The sequence below is a fragment of the Lutjanus erythropterus genome, chromosome 10, assembly GCF_056507025.1.
Source record: "Lutjanus erythropterus isolate fLutEry1 chromosome 10, fLutEry1.hap2, whole genome shotgun sequence".
Taxonomy (NCBI): domain Eukaryota; kingdom Metazoa; phylum Chordata; class Actinopteri; order Lutjaniformes; family Lutjanidae; genus Lutjanus; species Lutjanus erythropterus.
The window spans coordinates 39,269,303-39,288,957 of NC_139326.1; the positions used below are offsets into that span (position 1 = coordinate 39,269,303).

The 19,655-nt window shown below is 38.7% G+C and overlaps 1 protein-coding gene across 1 annotated transcript; it reads right to left on the reverse strand.

Moving 5' to 3' along the window:
- Positions 1-2,607: 2,607 nt before the first annotated feature.
- On the reverse strand, positions 2,608-19,553 carry nelfb (negative elongation factor complex member B). The gene is made up of 13 exons (XM_084729276.1): positions 19,269-19,553; positions 16,535-16,695; positions 16,347-16,446; positions 14,110-14,340; positions 13,847-14,032; positions 13,634-13,746; positions 13,447-13,549; positions 10,219-10,314; positions 9,961-10,103; positions 8,129-8,235; positions 5,647-5,788; positions 5,345-5,453; positions 2,608-3,123 (listed from the first exon to the last, which is right to left on the reverse strand). Exons 1-13 carry the CDS (start codon positions 19,368-19,370, stop codon positions 2,965-2,967), a joined length of 1,752 nt encoding a protein of 583 aa, XP_084585402.1. The 5' UTR covers positions 19,371-19,553; the 3' UTR covers positions 2,608-2,964.
- Positions 19,554-19,655: the final 102 nt, after the last annotated feature.

A 19,655-nucleotide genomic window follows, 5' to 3' on the forward strand; every position in this document is an offset into this window, starting at 1 on the left:
CCTCATGGCACAGGATCTGAAAAAAAGAATTGTTGCTCTACATAAAGATGGCCTAGGCTATAAGAAGACTGCCAACACTGAAACTGAGCTGCAGCACGGTGACCAAGACCATACAGAGGTTTAACAGGACAGGTTCCACTCAGAACAGGTCGATGAAAGAAGTTGAGTGCACGTTCTCAGCGTCATATCCAGAGGCTGTCTTTGGAAAATAGACATATGAGTGCTGCCAGCATTACAGCAGAGGTTGAAGGGGTGGGGGGTCAGCCTGTCAGTGCTCAGACCATACGCCACACACTGCATCATATTGGTCTGCATGGCTGTCGTCCCAGAAGGAAGCCTCTTCTGAAGATGATGCACATGAAAGCATCAACAATTTGCTAAAGACAAGCAGACTAAGGACATGGATTACTGGAACCATGTCCTGTGGTCTGATGAGACCAAGATAAACTTATTTGGTTCAGATGGTGTCAAGTGTGTGTGGCGGTAACCAGGTGAGGAGTACAAAGACAAGTGTGTCTTACCTACGGTCAAGCATGGTGGTGAGAGTGTCATGGTCTGGGGCTGCATGAGTGCTGCTGGCCCTGGGGAGCTACAGTTCATTGATGGAACCATAAATGCCAACATGTACTGTGACATACTGAAGCAGAGCATGATCCCCTCCCTTCAGAAACTGGGCCGCAGGGCAGTTTTCCAACATGTTAATGACCCCAAACACACCTCCAAGATGACCACTGCCTTGCTAAAGAAGCTGAGGGTAAAGGTGATGGACTGACCAAGCATGTCTCCAGACCTAAACCCTATTGAGCATCTGTGGGGCATCTTCAAACGGAAGGTGGAGGAGCGCAAGGTGTCTAACATCCACCAGCTCTGTGATGTCATCATGGAGGAGTGGCAACCTGTGAAGCTCTGGTGAACTCCACGCCCAAGAGGGTTAAGGCAGTGCTGGAAAATAATGGTGGCCACACAAAATATTGACACTTTGGGCCAAATTTGGACATAACAATTTACACTGTTATACAAGCTGTACACTGACTACTTTACATTGTGTCAAAGTGTCATTTCTTCAGTGTTGTCCCATGAAAAGATATAATTAAATATTTGCAGAAATGTGAGGGGTGTACTCATTTTTGTGAGATACTGTAGGTGGTGAAGGTCAGACCCACACTGAGGCTACTAAAGGCCAAAAATGTGTCACTTATAGTTGAGTGTATTTTGCATTTAAGTCTTGCATTTTAAGTAAATACATTTTCTCATACCAGTATTTTGTAATGCACTTTATACATTTTTAAGTTGTAACAAGATACTTTTTGATGTATTTATGCACATCGCTGTGCTGAACACTGCGATCACGTTTTGACTGATGCGTCTTTGCAGAGATATCAGTCCCTGCTCTTAGTATTGTTGAGGAACTGAGCAATTAACAGATAAGAGATGCAGTATCAGTGTCTCGGGTACCAATATAGAAGCCTCACAGCAAACTATGTATTAACCTCAAGTGAGGTTTCCTGTCATTTTCAAATATATTCTTGTAAGAATACATAACGCAAACCTTTAAAAACCTGTACTGACTGTAACGTATCTTGGAATGGGTCAGCTTCCTGATTACATCATTACATTTTTATTCGGATGGAAAATCTGACAGAGCTGACATGTTAGATTTTTCTCATCTCACAGCAGTCATAGTGAGCAGCCATTTAATTTTTTTTGAAGTTGCTCAGAGATCTCTTAATCAAATCAAAATACACAAAAAAAACAAAAAAAAAAACTTTTTTATATGTAACTCTTATTTAGCTTTGATTTAGAAGGGCTACAAAGTTGACATGTTATGGTGGAGTCGCATCTGAGAGCAATATTATTTAATGAGTTTATCAAAAAATCTAACATTTACCAGTGCTTGAGCAGGATTCCCACCGTTTTTAAACCAGGAATTGAGACAGGGGTCCTTAGGGTATAGCTAACCCTTTTTATGCCTGAATAAATCATGTTTTTGTACATGATGTGACAGAACTGATGGAAATATGGGACCATTTTCATAAAAAAACAAACAAACTGATTTTAAAACAAAGCTAACAATTTTTACACCTATGTGATCAGTAAGTTTTGCTATTTTTTTGATTCTGAAGACACATTTTTAAATTGTTTGAAGTTGTGAATTCTTCTCAAGGTTGTTTTCAGGCAGAGAGCAAGATGAGAAATTAAATAAATTAAAACATTTCATAAATTGCATATATTTCATATATAATAATCCTTTTTTATTTTTTGGTAGGACATGATTTGACCTAATTCTAAAGAATGTAGAAACTGTACCTAACAGACCCTCACTGACTGACATGGCAGGTAAAATGTCATTTTAAATATCATCTGTAGGTGCTGGTTGCTCATATGGACAGAATGTGAAATCATCTTACCAGTGTTGAAAGTGTTGGCAGTATAGTGAGAGCAGCACTGTTTCTTTTTCACACGTCTACTAACTAGGCTGTGCGGTTACAAGGGGAGGTGCCCAATGAGGTTAAGTGATACAGAATCATCACAGAGGTGTTGCAGTGCTGCACAGATGTGGCATTGCATGTTCTTACATTCTCTGGAACCCAATAACACCAAACTACATTTCTAAATAATCATTTATTTACAGGTTTGTTGCACTACTGACACAACTCAAATGTAACACACTGATAGGCCAATTACATATGAAAATACTGTATATTTGGACAATAATGCAAGAGCACAAGTTTAGAAAAGTAATGACCCCCCCCGTTGAAGAAAAATAGTTGGCTGCTGGACTACACTGTCAGAGCTGGAAGACCCTCTCAGAGACAAACATCTAAAGAAAATAAACCTCCATGAAAAACAAATCATACAAACAAACATGGTGTAAAAAGTCCAGTCTTTTTGAGAATTCTCGAGCCAGCTGGTGGCTGTATTTACAGGCAGTCGCTGATAGAGAAGTCTGCTTTCTGCCGTGCCTCAGAGAGGCGTGGTCGGGGTGGAGGCGGTGGTGGGGACGGTCACCGGGTGCAGCCCCAGATCCAGGGATGGCGTCTCTTCTAGTGGTGGAGGGCTTTTCTTCTGGGCCTCCAGCTTCTCCGTCAGCTGGGTGTACAGCTCCTTCACCGGCTCGCTGCTCTGTGGTCGCCAGGCAGAAGGTGTCAGCACATACAAGACATGAAACACCACAAACAGAGGGGGGAAATTTTAGAGGGGGGAAATTTGCAGCTTTCAACTGCCCTCAACAAACTCCAGCGAATGGAATAAACACTACTGGAAAAAATATTTATATATTAAATATTTTCAGACCCCACACAAAGGAAAATATAAGAATATGAGTTTGATCTAGTGGAGACAGTGTGGTTCTATGGAGGCAAACCACTTCCCTATTTTCTGGGACTGTCCCAAAACTGCGGTTTTGTTGTCTGAATGTGGTATTTTAGGGGATTTCTGGCCATTTTTATCAGTTCTCCAGTGGTCAAATGGTTCAATTTTGCATCAAGTTTGTGTAATAAATGGTACCAACCCTAAAACTGCTGCAGCAACTTATAAGACATGATGGAGCATCTAAGCCCTTATATACTCTAAACTGTAAACATCTGAAAGGGGCCTAAAGAAAACACATAATGTTTATTACATATTTATGACTAGAAGAATTTGAGACAGTGCTGAAGTGCATCTGAAATGAATCTAGGTTCCAGCTTTCAGATGATGTATACCACTTCACATACTGTTGACCTGCTATCTCCCTTTAAGACCTCTGCCCCCAACTTAAAAAAAGGCATAAACGGGTCTGCTAGGAAGTGGAGTGGAAGAGGTTAAAGTTGTTACTGAAAACTGGATAGGTAATATATTTTAAGTCCGTATTGGTCTGTGCATGGATGCCTGAATTTGGCTTAACTTTTATAACCGAGGTGGGGCTGCGGGCCACATACCATTTCCTGTAAGTGTGTTGCAATTTGATGCTTGTTACTGAAGATTGTGACGGATCATATTTCATGATATGCTTTGTGAAATGACAGAAAGAGGAGGAACTAACAGCACGTTTCCTGTCTGCATACAGTGTTTCACATCAGGCGACTGCTTTGAGGTGTGAATGGGTCGCAGGGTTGAGCGTGAGGATGAGGGTGAGGGTGAGGGGGCTCAGGGATGACCACTACAGTACTCTGATCAGAGAACAGTCATCAGCTGGATTTCACTTGGTAGTGATAACCAGCACTGACTTGAAGCAGTTAAAGGGACAGTTATTGGCCATAGAGATGTCTGCCTTCTCTCTAATATAATGGAAATAGATGGCACTCTGCTTGTAGTGCTCAAAGCACAAAAAATACATTTGAAAAACTCAACACCAGAAGTACTTTCTTTCTAATAGAAGCAGGGCTAGCCAGTTAGTTTATCACTAATTAAAAACAAGTCTTCCTTGACATTACAGTGCTGTAGTAAACAACTTAACATCAACAAAGCAGTGCAACACCATGAAAAACTGAGAGAGAATTAAGTTATTATACTAAATGAACCAGCGAGCGAAAGGAAGTGGCAACACATACTTAAATTTCAAAAGAGAACTGAAACACCAGTGAAAATTTCACTATCACATCAGTATTAAATTCACTGTTTGCTGTACTTCTAACAGAATTTGGTCAGTTCAGTTTACCAACTGCTCTACGTCACATATTTGTCGCTGAAGTTGGCAGAAGCATTTTGGTCTGCAGCTGTTGATATCACCCTTTGGAAATCTAAAAAGAACCTGAGAGATTGCAGGTGGATTTGCATTTGCAAATTTGTCTGCAACGCCAGGCTCGCCAGGATCGGCAAAGAGACAAAGAGGAGAACTGATGGAAAAACAAAACAAAGCTAAAGGTAACAGTGACACAAATAAGCCATGCTCAGTCATTCAACAGATGGAGAAAACTGCAACATTTGAAAAGATTCAAAACTGGTCCTGAATTCTTGTTTTTCTCAGAATCAGGGTTATAGATGGTGTTTCAAGATTTGCAGCGTGTAAAGAGATGTGACAGCAAGAGGAGGAACTAACAGCACATTTCCCTGTACCATAGAGTGTATATAAATGTATCTGCTGTTAAACTGTTATCGACAGAAGCATTCAAATAATATACAAGTACATACATGTTTTCTATTGGCTAAAGTCAATGAAGAAGGTCACAGATCTTGTAATGTCATCTAGGGGTGCTCTGGAGGGTGTGGGGTTGGTGTGAGGGTTGTGTTGTTAAGTATTCATGTTGTATGTATGTTGTATTTTTGCGTGTGCACCCCAAGAAGAACTATTTGTTACCGTGGCAACAGTTTACGTGGATCAAATTAAGCAAATAAACGGGCTAAATATAGAAATGAAGCCCACCTGTTTTGGAGGTTCAAGAGTTTTCATCAAGGTTTCCATGTATGATGGCAGCACCTTGTGGTGGAGATGCAGCAACATCCGGAGGGTGTGTCTGTGGACGTTCTCTTTACTGGAGAATATTCAGACAGAAACAAAAAACGTCAACGAGACACAGCAGACAGATTTATGTTCAATGCTCTGTGTCTATATAGAGAACAACTAGACACTGTTTCAGTCCACTTTGTGTTTAATGATGTGGAACTTTATAAAGCAGACCACGCCAATTGTGGGCACGCAGTTTGGATCTGCCAGGGTGAACCCACCTGGAATAAGAAGTGAGAAGGAAGCCATCAAAGACGACTGAACAGAAGTCTTCTGATCCAAACTCGTCAGAGAGCAGCGTGAGGTGTCCCGTCAGCAGGTGCAGGAAGATGTCGCCAAAGGCCATGTCATTATAGGTCTCAACTGTGGAGGAACAGCAGAGATCCAACTCTTATTCTGAAATGTCTCTAGTAGCAACACAAACAGCAGTTTGTTTGAGAACCTGTGACAAATGTCAAAATAAAATGAAGAATAAAAAACACACACCAAGAATCTGAGCTAATATGCTGCCATAACTTAAACAAAGCATGTTTTACAAATGCCCAATGGCTCAATAATAAACACAGTGTGGTTTGCAAATACAGAGCACCATTATCAACTGTGTTGAAGATTTTCTCACAAATGCCCTGTGTAATTCACTCTCCACAACAACAGGTGGCACTATGAACCTATTTAAACACACTGGAGGGGTTGAACAGGGCAGAATAGACTGAACCACAGCCACTATAAACAAGTAGATGTCACCATTCTGTCCAGCTATCTGAGGATAAATCAAACTATTACATCCCCATGGGTGACAGGATGGAGCAGTGGTTAGCACTTCGAATCCCAGTTCCCCTTTTTGTGTGGGGTTTGCATGTTCTCCACCTGCTTCTGTAGTTTCCTGTGGGTCTCACGGTTCCCTCACCATAAAAAACATATTAGTTTAATTTTCTTGTCATATACCCCTGAACAAGGTGCTGGCTTACAATTTGAATTGGTACCCTGGCAATGCACAGCGGCTGCCCACTGCTCCTGATACCAGGACGGGTTAAATGCAGACACTGAATATGACTGTATAATTGTATGTCACAATAAAGTAAACCTTACCTTACCTTAAAATAATAATAGTCATACACGCCCTATTTCAAAGAGATGTTGTCTGTATTCCATATGTCACTACATAAAGGCTTTATAAGTGGTAAGTACTGGAAGAAGGTCTGGATGTTTCCTCATTAACAGGGCATGGAACACACATACATGTATATTAAGACTTTACATTATTATGAAAATGTGTTTGGTTTCTTCAAAAACCCAAGAAAAACTATTTTTTATATTTTTTTTATAATAAATTTGATAACTATGATGGATTTTTTTTAAAATGTACATTTAGCAATAAAATGCCCTATTTTGTTATTTTCCCAAAGCATGGTGAGCAATAATTTAAACTTCTTTCTAATTCAAAAATACAAAAAGGCTACCAAGACACTTAAAGGAGCAATATGTAGCCACTGTAGCATGATGAATTCATCGACTATATATTAAATAGGTTGTAATGACTGATTAATATAGGATCTTTGGTTGAAGTGCAGCCTGCAGGCATGCAGGGTGTGCACAAACGTGTAAACTGACAATAACGAGCAAAGAGTCCTCCACTGTAAGTTGGTCAGCTGTTTATAACTGTCAGTTGTCTGTGAATGTAAATCAAGCCTGTTATCCTGCAAACAAAAGCTCACTGCTCTGAAATAACACATTCTGGACGATGAGTTAAGCGGTCAAACTCTATTAACATTTTGTTCAGTTTAACAGTTGTAAACATTTATGCCTTCTACAAGATTATTAATTATTTCTTATGACTCATAAACAGACACTTACTCATTTGGCAAAAAATTAATTTGAACTCTGATTAGTGTGAAACAGACACACGAAACATTTATTCTAGTCCAGAAAAGAAATTTCAAAAGGGGACACAGCAGCTGTACCGTTCATGGCAAATGAAGTGAGTATTTCATTTTAACATTCCTTGATATCTGGTCATTTTATGATTTATTAGAGTGAATGAGATTGAGAATGAGAGTGGTATTTTTTTTGTTAATTTAATACTAAAAACTAATAATAGAAAAGCTTAAAGGTGAGGCTGTTGATAGTGAAAAATCAAATGTTAACTAAACTGATGATAAATAAGAAGCAACAATAATCATGGACGTCATGCTACATGTTCATCATCCTACCCAGTAAACAGTAATTGTCCTCTGATTAGCTAGACAGAATGGCATCATTGTCTTGTCCACAGTGGCTGTGGTTCAATCTCCACTCTGCTCTGCTCAGCCTCCTGGCATGTTTAAACTCACTCATCGCGCCACCTGCTGTTGTGGAGGGCAAGTTACTCGACATTTGTGAGGAAATCCTCGGCACAGTCATGAAAAAATCACGAGGTATTATTTTGTCTTTGTAGAATATATTTTTTGGAAGCCTAAGACATGCTGTACAGTATTTTGTTGTTTGTGTATTTGTTTTATAGGTTTGTATTTGCAAAACAAAATGCATTACTGTATAAGTGCTGTTTTGTGACTGTGTTAGTGAATTGCAGGGCATTTGTAAAATATGTTTGTTTGTTACATTTTGATTTGGTTGAAAATGAGCTCCATATTGACACATCAGAACAGTTTAATGAAATAAAATTAAAAGTCAGATTTGCTGACACATAGGAAGAGCGATACTCACCCAGGGCAGGTAGTAACCTCTGTAAGGCATTCTTGTTCCTCAGTTTGGCAATGTGGAGGACGTAGTACAGACCCATTTCACAGGCCACTCTGTTCTCCTGCAGGTACCTGAAGTGGTGGTGGGGGGATAAGTGAAATACGAGCATTCTGTTAACTGTTGATGGACGGCTTATGCATGAACAAAGCCACACTGTATCTCGCTGTCAGTAAACATATTGACAGTCCTACTCCTTATGAGCAAAGTAAGCTGCCAGGCTCCCTCTGTGTTGCTATGGTGATCCAAGCAACATACTGTATATGCATCCTTCTTGGCTGTGTTTCTCTTTGACCTGAGGAGGCAGGTATACACACAATATGAAGTCTGTAAAGACTTTAATACTGCTAATGTAAATAGTCTCAGTGTATTCGTTGGTTATGACGCTCTTATAAATAGTTTTAACCTCATCAAATCAGAAAGATTAGCGTCTACTTTGACTTCAGAAAAAGGTGAATTAAAGTGATTTTAGAGACATAATGTAGTTGACCTTTCTCTGTTGACATCTGTGTTATTTGTTAGATATGATGCAGTTTTAAGCCCAGAGTTGTTGCCACTTACACATAACATTTCACATTTATTTTTTAATTACTATTAAAGCACACAATGCTTCTATTATATTTCCTCTTGTTTATATTGATATGTTTAGCATTTCCTCTTGTCTATATTGCTCCCATTTTTAATATTTTCTCTTGTTAACAATGATCTTATATTTTAAATTTCCTCCCCTATACATTCCTTGATTACATACCCATTATTTATTTATTTATTTTTTTTTATTGAAGCTCTTTCCAGTTTTCTATCCACTTTGCTGTCGTACCACTGCATATTTGTGGCTAATAAAGAAATATCTTATTTCCCTGCCCTGTAACATATGGCATATATGGCATCTTCAGAATTCTAATAAATGAAATTTGTAACTGGATTTTTCATTTACATTTATATAATCAATCATAAATCCTGAATGCAACTACTCACATCTTTCCTCATTTTGAAACAGTTCTGGTTTTTTGGACGGAAAATATGCAAAACATCCAAACTTTAAGCTCATAAGATAAATGGAAGCAGTACAGAAACAGGTTTTCAGTTCTGGCCTGAAATAGAAAGGATGAACTTTTTTGATCAGCTGTTTCACCTAGAAAATGTCAGAAAAGAAATGCCAATAAGTTCCCAGAGGTCAAGGTGACATCTTCCTATTGCTTATTGTGTCAGACAGTCCAACAGTCCAAAACTTACAACCACGTAATTTACATAATTTATGATCATATAAAAGAGGACAAAGCAGCAAAGCCTCACATTTCAGAAACTGGAACTAGAGAGTTTTTGAGATTTTGAGAATGATCATTAACCTAAAATTAAAACAGCTATCCCTGAAAGTTCAACTCACACCATAATTAAGTGACTAACGGTTTGGCTACTACAACATGTAGTGACACACAACAATCATAAAAAAGTAGCAAGACAAATTATAGATGACAGTGGCAAAATCCAAACCAATGCAACAGAAAAGAATGTAAATACTCGTGCTATAATTATATAGTGTTTAAAGCCTACTTTGACTGCAAAAGTTCACATGTGAAAGTCAGGAGTGTTGCACAAACTACTGTTATGAATACATGCATTATGTATCTGAGACAAGCATCAGTGTTTCAGATGAGAGAACTACTTGACAGTAAATCCCATAAATAATAAGCTCTGTCGTTTATATCAGGACTCAGTAAAGGACTTTACAAAAAACTTTCTGTGAAGTCCTTGTCATTTCATATTATGTCCCCCTCTGTCCCGCTGCAGTGCTTTACCTGTTGAAGGCGTCTGGCAGGGTGGTGGGGTATGAGAGTGAACTCTTCTCCTCACTGGGAAGCTTCTGTTCCACAGTGAAGGTGTGATCATCAACAACCACTGACATCATGGCGGGCAGGAAGCGTGTCACCACCTCCAAATCCTGAGAGAAGACACACATGAAGATAAATGAACAAACTTACTGATGCATTTACTCTATTTTGAACCGTTTACATACAGATGGTAGCAGTGACTTTAAAACTGAAAACTGTACATACCAAACGAGGCTCTTTAAAGACCTGGCTGTCAATCATGTCCCACGCTCCTTGACCCAGTGAAAGCATCCTCAGCAGCAGCATCAGGTCTGGACTGTCCTGTTTACAGACACAGATACAACTACTGGACATTCTGTCGATACAATGGGGTGTGTGTATGTGTGAGGGAACTCTGCAGTGAAAGCACATTTACTGAGGCAGAAAAACTCTCTGCCTTTTACAATTCACAGTAACTGTCATTTTGAAACAAAATAATTCAGTAGTATGATGTTTTTAACCTAGTTAGTATTAACATTTACTGAATAGAGATGGAAATATGCAAATAGAAAGTAGAAATATGCATTAAACAGTGTCTAATGGCTCACATAGACTGTAAACACAAAACTGGAATACTGTCACTGTGTTTGGTCTTAACTGGTGGCTGAGGATTCTTTATGCAAAACCAGTAATCAATCATATATTTCTGTTTCTGTTGTGTTTCCATTCGTTTGAAACATGTAAACCAACATTCAACTCAATGTTAGTTTTCTAATTGGAAAAGATAATTTACATTTTTGGGTTTTATGTTGCATTTCACATACTCTTGAGAACTGGGACAAATCATGTTCTACTGACAAAACTTATTATTACCAACACTAATTCCATTTTGTAAATGAAAGTTTATAGAGAAAGGATTTATATATTTGAAATTATGTAATTTATGAACTGTTTTGCTTTGCTTTAACTTTCTTTCATTTCTAAACTTGCTCTGTGCCAGAAAACATCCTACTGATAACATAGGTATAGAAACATGCTATTAAAATCAACTTTGTTTTAAAATTATTTTTTTGATGAAAATGTCGGCCCTTTAAAGTTGTGTACCAGATTTCCATCAACTCAAGATTTTGGCAAAAACTTGATTTAATCAGGCATAAAAAGGATGAGCTATACCCTAAGGACCCCTGTCTCACTTCCTGGTTTCAAAAAGGTGAGAATACTGCTCAAACACTGGTAAACTTTCTACTATTCAACAAATTCATTCAGTAATACAGCTATCAGATGTCTCTCAATCATAACATGTCGACTCTGTAGTCCTTCTAAATCAAAGCCAAATAAGAATTATGGTTTAAAAATGTGTATTTTGATTAACATTAAGAGAACTCTGACAAACTAAAAAATAAAATGGCTGCTCACTACAACTCTGCTGCGAAATGAAAAAATGCAACATTTTGTCGACTCTTTAAGACATCAAGTCTGTCACATTTTCCATCTGACAGAGTTGACATTTTAAACTAAATTTAATCACTAGGAGGTTGGCCCGTTACATTGTATAACACAACTAATCATGTGACATTGTTGAACCATTGCAGTGTGTCAGGGCTTAAGAAAGACCAGTTTTGCCTGATCATATGTGCCAAACTAGACTGTATTATTAACTACAGTGTTCCCACTACAGTGGCACTGTTCATTTTATCCCTATTCCTACCAGATATTTAAATATGCCTGTTGGAGTTTCCTTGTAAATGAGCACACTAATGTAGGCATGCATGCAATAAAATGAGTGTTTTAAGTAGTAGTGAGTATTTTGATTAATTGTGTTTGTTTGTTTTTTGCACTTGCCAGGAAATCTGCCATTAGTCTGTAGAAAGGCCTCAATAAATCTGTATAATGGAAGGAAACTGAAGCGATGTGTGCAAACCACTAACCAACAAGCCACCGACATTCGACAGGTCACATTCAACTCAGGAAAGGGTAGCAGCAAAAAGAAAAAAACAAAAAAACTTTTCAACAGACATGGAGGAGCACATCACTGAAGAGGTTTTTCTGTCAGGGTTGCATTCAGGTGCAGCAGTTTATACATTCCTCACACCTGCATTCCAGATGTGATTCTGCGTATCACATATTATTTTAATGAATGGATTTTTTTCTGTTGAGAGAGGAAACCAGATTTGAAGATGGTGCCTTGATGTGCACATTAGTTCACTCTTCTGCATGTGTTACATGTAAACTGTTTGTACTGTGGTGTTAACTGGAGAACTTTAGGGAGCACACAACTACATGTGTTGTGTGAAGTTGTGTGGGATTGTGGGAGATGCTGTCTTCATTGTTAAACAACCACTATTGTGAGAAAATCTAAATTTATCTGACAACTCAGGTAAAAATTACTACCTCATCATGGATGAGGTAATTAATTAAAGTTTTATTCATGTTACTTTATAGCAGAGGTCTGCAACCTTTTCTCTCAAAAGAGCCTTTTTGGCCAAAACAAGAAAAATCTACTTAAATTCTCAGAGATGTTTCTTTTTTTGAATTTGGCATCTATAGCCAGCCTCAAGAGACTCAAGACTAACCACCTGCCATTTACAGGAAGAAGACGCTGAATCAAATCAAAGGTTACCAAAAGATTTTGGTGTACACTGTGAAAAAGAAAAAGTTATTCAAAACTCAAAAATTTCAAAGCAACTTATTTCAATACATTTTTTTTTTACTTTTGAGCCTAAGTCTAACTCAGAAGTTTTGAAAAAGTTTGACTAACTAATAATGTTTTGTTGACGTCATTTACTTTTCTTCTTTAGGTTAGCTTGAATCTTTGAGTTTTAGAAACCCCAAAATAATTGCATTTTGAGAGTAAATAATGGTTAATAATAATAATAATAATAATAATAATAATTGTAATTATATTTTCAGTTGCAACCATTTAGTTTTCAAGCACCTAAATAATGGCAAATCACAATTTTTGAAATACAAATTTGGGGGTTTCCCCAAGCTCAAGTTTATCGAAAAAAAAAAAAAAAAAAAAAATTAATTACTTATTAATTATCTTGACAAAAGATTATAGGTTGGCAAAACTTTGTTTAGTTTATTTCAAAATTTAAGATTTGGGGCGCCCCTTTGGCTCAGTTGGTAGAGCGTGTGTCCCATGTACTGACGTTATCCGGCCGCAGCAGCCGCCAGTTCAACCCCAACTTACAGCCAATTAGCTGCATGTCATCCCAACTCTCTCTCCCCGCTTTCCTGTTAAATATTAAATATTTTTTATATTATTATCATTATAATCATTATTATTATTACATTACTATGGTGATAACTCCAGACAGTGAGAGATTAAAGTGGCCAAGTGTGCTTTTAAAATAATTTAACCCTAATCCCACCTCTTTTTTCTTGTTTGCTGATCTGCAAAGTGATCTGACCTGTGCCTCAAAACCGTGATACGATCCAAACCGTGAATTTTGTGATGTACAGTATGCTCACCCTGGGTAGAGCGTCCTGACTCAGCAGCTCCTGCAGGTTCCTCATGATACTCAGGACCAGGGTGTTACAAGCAAACGGGTCACACAGGATCATGGACAGGTCCCTGAAATGAACAGAGGTTCATTCATCCACTCACAATAGATGATCAGCTCTGTTCAGAAACCCAAAGCGTCTCCTCATCTGTTACCCGAGGACTTGCTCCTGTCCTTTCTTCACTCCGTCCAGGAAACCTTGCAGCTCTCTGGCTCGTTTGCCGTCCACAAACTTCTCACGGATGCAGGCGTCTAAACACCAAGTGAACTGTCACAGCACACAAGAGAAACACAAAAGAGAAGAACATGTAACACGCAGGAAATACAGGGTTTGGGGCTCTTTGGCTCTTCAGTGCTTCTGTACTCACCTTATGGCAGGGGTCAACAGAGCAGATCTCGCTGATGTCCAGGTCGTGAAGAGACATCAGCAGCTCTGCTCTCAGTGTGCAGTAGTGGACATTTCGCGTTCGCAGGAATAGTGTTCGTAAAAACTGCAGCACCATGTCGTAAAGCTTCACGTTCTTTCCAATCATCTGCGTCAGCTTTAGGACCACCTAGAAAAACAGAAACAATGTCATCACCCAACACAGTGATTTTTGATTAGACATCTGATCTGATGATGGTGACTCACCTCTCCTTGGCGTCGTGTTTTAGGAGAAGGGCTGAAGAAATTGTGCAGGATGGACAGGTCGCTGCTGAACAGAGCTGCCTCCTTCTCCACAATGTACTGCTTCAAGAGGGGCGAGACTTCGTCCCCAAACAGAGCCTGGTTGTCCTGCCAGATCTGCCTCTTCACCTCCACAGCACACACCTTGTACAGCTCCTTGTCAGCCATCACCAACTTCAGTTTCTTCTCTGGCACCTGAAGGAGAAAGCATGGGAGTTCTTAACCTTTTGCTAAGCCAGTTTTACGATGGACAATTTGCCCTTTGCCAAATAAAATGTAGTTCAGACATTCATGTTTCCCATGTTGCATTCTAAGGATTTTTATCTCCATCAACAGGTCAGCATTTTTTCTCTACAGTTCATGAGAAGACATAGATGGGATACAAATTAAAAGCTAAAAGCAATGTAAATGTTGCACCAACATGGATTAACTTGATCTAAGATTAGTTCTAGGGCCTGACCAGTACTGAATCTTTGGAACTGATATCCATATTGATATTAAGCAGTAAAAAAATCTGATATCAGTGATCCAGCAGATATTCCTTATTTATATATTTATAAAGTCCAAAATGGATCAGGGAATTGAAACCATAAACATTCATTCATTCATTCATTTTCTGTTACTGCTTATTCCATAAGGGTCGCGGGCTGCTGGAGCCTATCCCAGCTGACATTGGGTGAGAGGCGGGGTTCACCCTGGACAAGTCGCCAGTTCATCACAGGGCTGACACATAGACAGACAACCACTCACACTCACATTCACACCTACGGGCAATTTAGAGTCACCAATTAACCTAGAATGCATGTCTTTGGACTGTGGGAGGAAGCTGGAGAACCCGGAGAGAACCCACACAGACACGGGGAGAACATGCAAACTCCACACAGAAAGGCCCCGCCCCAGCAAGCTAGGGATCGAACTCAGGACATTCTTGCTGTGAGGCAGCAGTGCTAACCACTGCACCACCGTGCTGCCCGAAACCATAAACATTCACGATTAATTGAAATCTTAATAAAATCGCAATATGGCCTACAGCAATTTTCAAATCACAGGAGGCGATGTATGTGTTAAATGCAAAATGTGTGTCTAACGTGTACCTGCCATTTTAAATTAAATATCAAGCTACAGAAATGTCCTGGCCTATGCCACATATTTTTACAGACATAAGAAAACATCTTTATTTGGTGTATATCCTTGCAAAAATCACACCATGATATGTTTTAAATGAAAATTAGCATAGTGATGTAAAAATTGGCATTCCCACTAACATCATAAATCATATCGCAATTGCAATATTAGTCAAAATAATCTCCGTTAGATATTTTTTCAAAATTGTTCAGCCCCATAAAGCACTGCCTATGAAACTAAAACAATTAAAAACAATCTGCATTATAATTAAAAAAAAATAAAAACAGACATTATATATGCCAGTACATATACAGACCAATATAGCCATGCTAGGCAAATCTATATAGCAGCACGGAGATGCTTGCTTACCCAAATTAAAATGAATAAAAAATACATTTGAGTAAATACATTTGTAAGTAAAAAAAAGGGTGGGGGGGTGATCTGTCTTCCTTAACAAAACATTACATTGTTTGCCAGCTTGCCAAAAAGTTAGTTAGGTTTGGCAGAGAAGAAATGGAGCAATATGACGAATAATAGAAAGGACTAAAATAAAAGGGATGAAAAGAGGGACACCAGCACAGTCAAGAAAAAAAGTAACTGGAGTGAAAGAAAGAAAAGCCACATCAAATTCAATCAGGTTGAGTCTGTACCTTACCTTTCTTTGAGGAACTTGATTATTTTGCTTCATCCATCTCAAAAACGCAGCCATTTTAAAAGATAAACCTCCTTGAGTTTAAGTTTTAATTTAATACTGGACAACATTTTAAAGTTTTGGAGCAACAGAACTACATTTAATCTAGATTTAGAGCAAAAACTAAACTAAGGTTTAAAACTATTCTTTTTTTAAGCTAGTTTGGTGCAACATGAACTTAAAGTTAAGCCATGATTTTTATCAGTTTTAAAAATTAAGCCTCCAGAACAGCCTCATACTATCAGTACTCTGACTACACACACAGTAAGATGCCACAAGACACCAAGTCTGTGATCCCTGCACTGATGATGAACTGTCAGTATTGCACATACTCTTGTAATATATTGTTATTTTTAACAGCGGAGAAGCAGATGTAAGAACTTGCCTTGGGTAGATGCTTCAGCACCTGCATGACTACTGGCTGAATGGACGGCATTTTGACGAGGGGAAAGCTCTTCTCCAACAGCTCTTCAAGTTTCCCGTACCTGGAAGTAGAGTGACAGAAAACACAATCGCATCCAAGCTGGTTCCTTCAGAAAACATTACTCCAAGTCAAAAACGACTATAACGCACCTGTCCTCCTCCTTGCCCTCTGCAATGATGGCGACTCTCTCCATCAGCTTTTCTCGCAGCTCATCGAAGACAGATTGGTGGAACTCCAGCCGGGGCGTTCCATGGAGGTCGAGGAAGGGCAGAGCAGACTGGAGTGTCGGCAGCAGGATGCCATTTTCCATCTGCAGTCACATCATCAGGAAAAGGATGCTTTAATGGCATTCCAGAACACGTTTAACATGATTGAATGAAATGAGGTACATAGGTCCCGGTGTAGGACACAATTCCAAAAAGAAAAACAAATCATAGGAATAAATATCTAAGAAACAGCTGCACAATAAATAAAGATGTAGTAGCAGCCAGCGATTACAACTAATTTTAGAATAGCAGTGGTGGTGGCAACAGGTTGTGAACAATAAGACAGTGGCTGTAGCTGGTTGATTCAGAGGCAGCTGAATAAATGGTCCCTCACTTATTTGCAGTGGCAGGTATCAGGTAAAACATGACTAAAGACACTGAACACATCAGTAAAATATTTTAAGACATTTGGCTAATGATGGTCCATCGAGCATCACTTTATTTAAGGACTGTTTCATACAGTCTGTCTCACTCAGCTGGACTCAAATTATTTTCAGGAATAAAAAGTTAACCAAGTTTAAAACATTAAATTTAAGAATTAAGTAAACTTAAAGTACTTGCTGGTTTATTGATTGTATGCAGAGATGTATATCTGCCTTAACACAAAGAAGCATAATATTAGATCTTGAATTAAGATTGTTCTGTCAATCTCTCTATATGAAAAAGGGTGGAGCTTATCAGAGACAGCATGAGCTAAACTATTAGTACACCATAAGATGTGGTTATACTGAGTACTAGGACTTTAAACTAAAAACTAGACATTAGGGACCAGCTTAAAAATAAAACATGCTTGTGAAAGAGTAACTATGCTTCAGTTACTGCTATTCCAAGAAACATAATAATTCAGGAATTAATTGTTGGTCCACACAGTTATTACAAAATTTAGCTTTTATAAATTTGTCGTAGGTCACCTGCCAATTACAAGCACAAAATTAGTACATGAAGACATTACACAATTTGAGTTAATCTATTAATGAATACACTACTACCAATAAGCAAAGAAGAAGAAGACAAAACTGATGACAGCAGGCCAAATCTAAATATAGAGTAGCTGCATGTAAGCTGCTTGCATCATTGTGTGTCACCTTCCAGACATCAGGACTGATTTCTAAATGGATGAAACAATAACACATAGAAAAGATGATTCCTTAGTGTATCCTTCAGTGCATACTAGGCATGAGGGACGTAACAAGACAAAGAAATTGTGTGAAAGACAAAAATGATGTAGAAAGACAAAGAAACTGTAACAAGACAAAAAAGATTTAATAAAACGAAAAAGACAACACAGTGAAAAAATGTAGTAAGGAGAAAAATTACATAACAGAAAAAAGACATAAGATAAAAAAAAAATACGTAACAAGATGGAAACACATAGGATGAAAAATTATGAAAAAGATATAACAAGATGTGAAAGACTTAATAAGACAAAATTGATATAAAGATCTAAACAACTGCCGAGAAAAGGAGACATTCAGTTTGTGCAAAAACAGTCAGTAGAAATGTCCTTCAGAGGATGACTTTTTACTTTTATTCTTTGAGTACATTACAGAGCCTGTACTTCTTCACTTCTGCTTGAGTAAAGAAGTTGAATCAATACTTCTACATTTTACAAGTCCCCCACCCCCTTTTTTTTACACAAGTATCTGCACTTATACTCGAGTTAAGAATGCATGTACTTTTGCCACCTCTGAATTTTGCACAATGGCCCAGAATAATGTAACTAAAATGATCAAACACATAAAGTTGAGTGAAAAGTACAGTATTTGCTTCTCAATGGACTAACTGCACAGCAGATATTTTGACATGCCATACCAGAAAACTCACACGTATAATTATTGACAGCTCCACTCCACTTAGGGGATGTATCTCTACTGCGCATGCTGGTTCAATGTCGCTGTTACTGGGACACCTAAAGGAACTGAGCCTTATTTACTGTTATCAAGTCCACCTGTGTTTTTCCTGCTCTGACAAGTCTGCTGTGCAGACAGTCTATTGTACTGGAGTATAGATATAAAGAAGCAGGAAATGCAAATACTTAAGTAAAATAGTATACTTAGTAAATGTACTTAGTTACTTTCCACTATTTCTTGGAAGTGATTCCATATCAAACCCAGTTCGCAGCGGGTCAGCTGTACTGACACTGCATGCTGACTGGCCCTCGTCATCTCCTTGTCTCCTGCACGAGACGCTACATCACTACGTCATCCACTCTCGCGCCTCTGTGCAGGTGAAACATCCAGTCTGTCCAACTATTTGGTCATTTAATTGCGCTGCATTTATGCTACTAAAGATATTAGTTCGCAAAATCACACTACATCACCACTTTTATTAACTAAATATGCTTTACCGGCAAATGAAAATGTGTTGTCCATAATTTAATTCTGCCTTTCATAGAAGCACTGTTAAAATGAGCTAACGTTAACGTTAGATACCAAACAACAACATGAACAAGCAGCAAGCGCACACGGATCAGATGTACTGTTAGCTGTCTGGAGATTATTTACATTATTTGGAACCATCCTGAGTGCACAGGGCAGTACTCGAAATGTACAAACACATGGTTCGGAGAACAGAACTTTGTAATTAGCAGTAACACGCCGTTTAGCGTTGCCATTACCTGAAACTGATCAATGGCTTTGAGCGGCTCGGTGCAGTTGGTGAGAGTTTCTTTGAGGTCCTCTCCGTTCGATATCCCGAGCTCAGGCAGCCCCGCGAACATCGTTCTCTCTCTTTAATCATCAACCGAAAGATTTATGAATGAAATAAAGTGTTATTACAACCGAAAAGATAACCGTTTGTTACAAAACAAACCAACACATTCTGCTTTTCGCTGTCAAAGCAAACTTCCTGTGTTGCAACTTTGTAAACAGTCCGTCAGGAACACGGGCGACCAAAGAGTTCCGTGCTTGATTCAAGTCCGGCGGGAAAAGAGACCCGTCTGCAAGGAAGATGGCGGACAAGGGGAGAAGGGCGCTGCCGCTCTACTCCATACCGGAAGTCACAA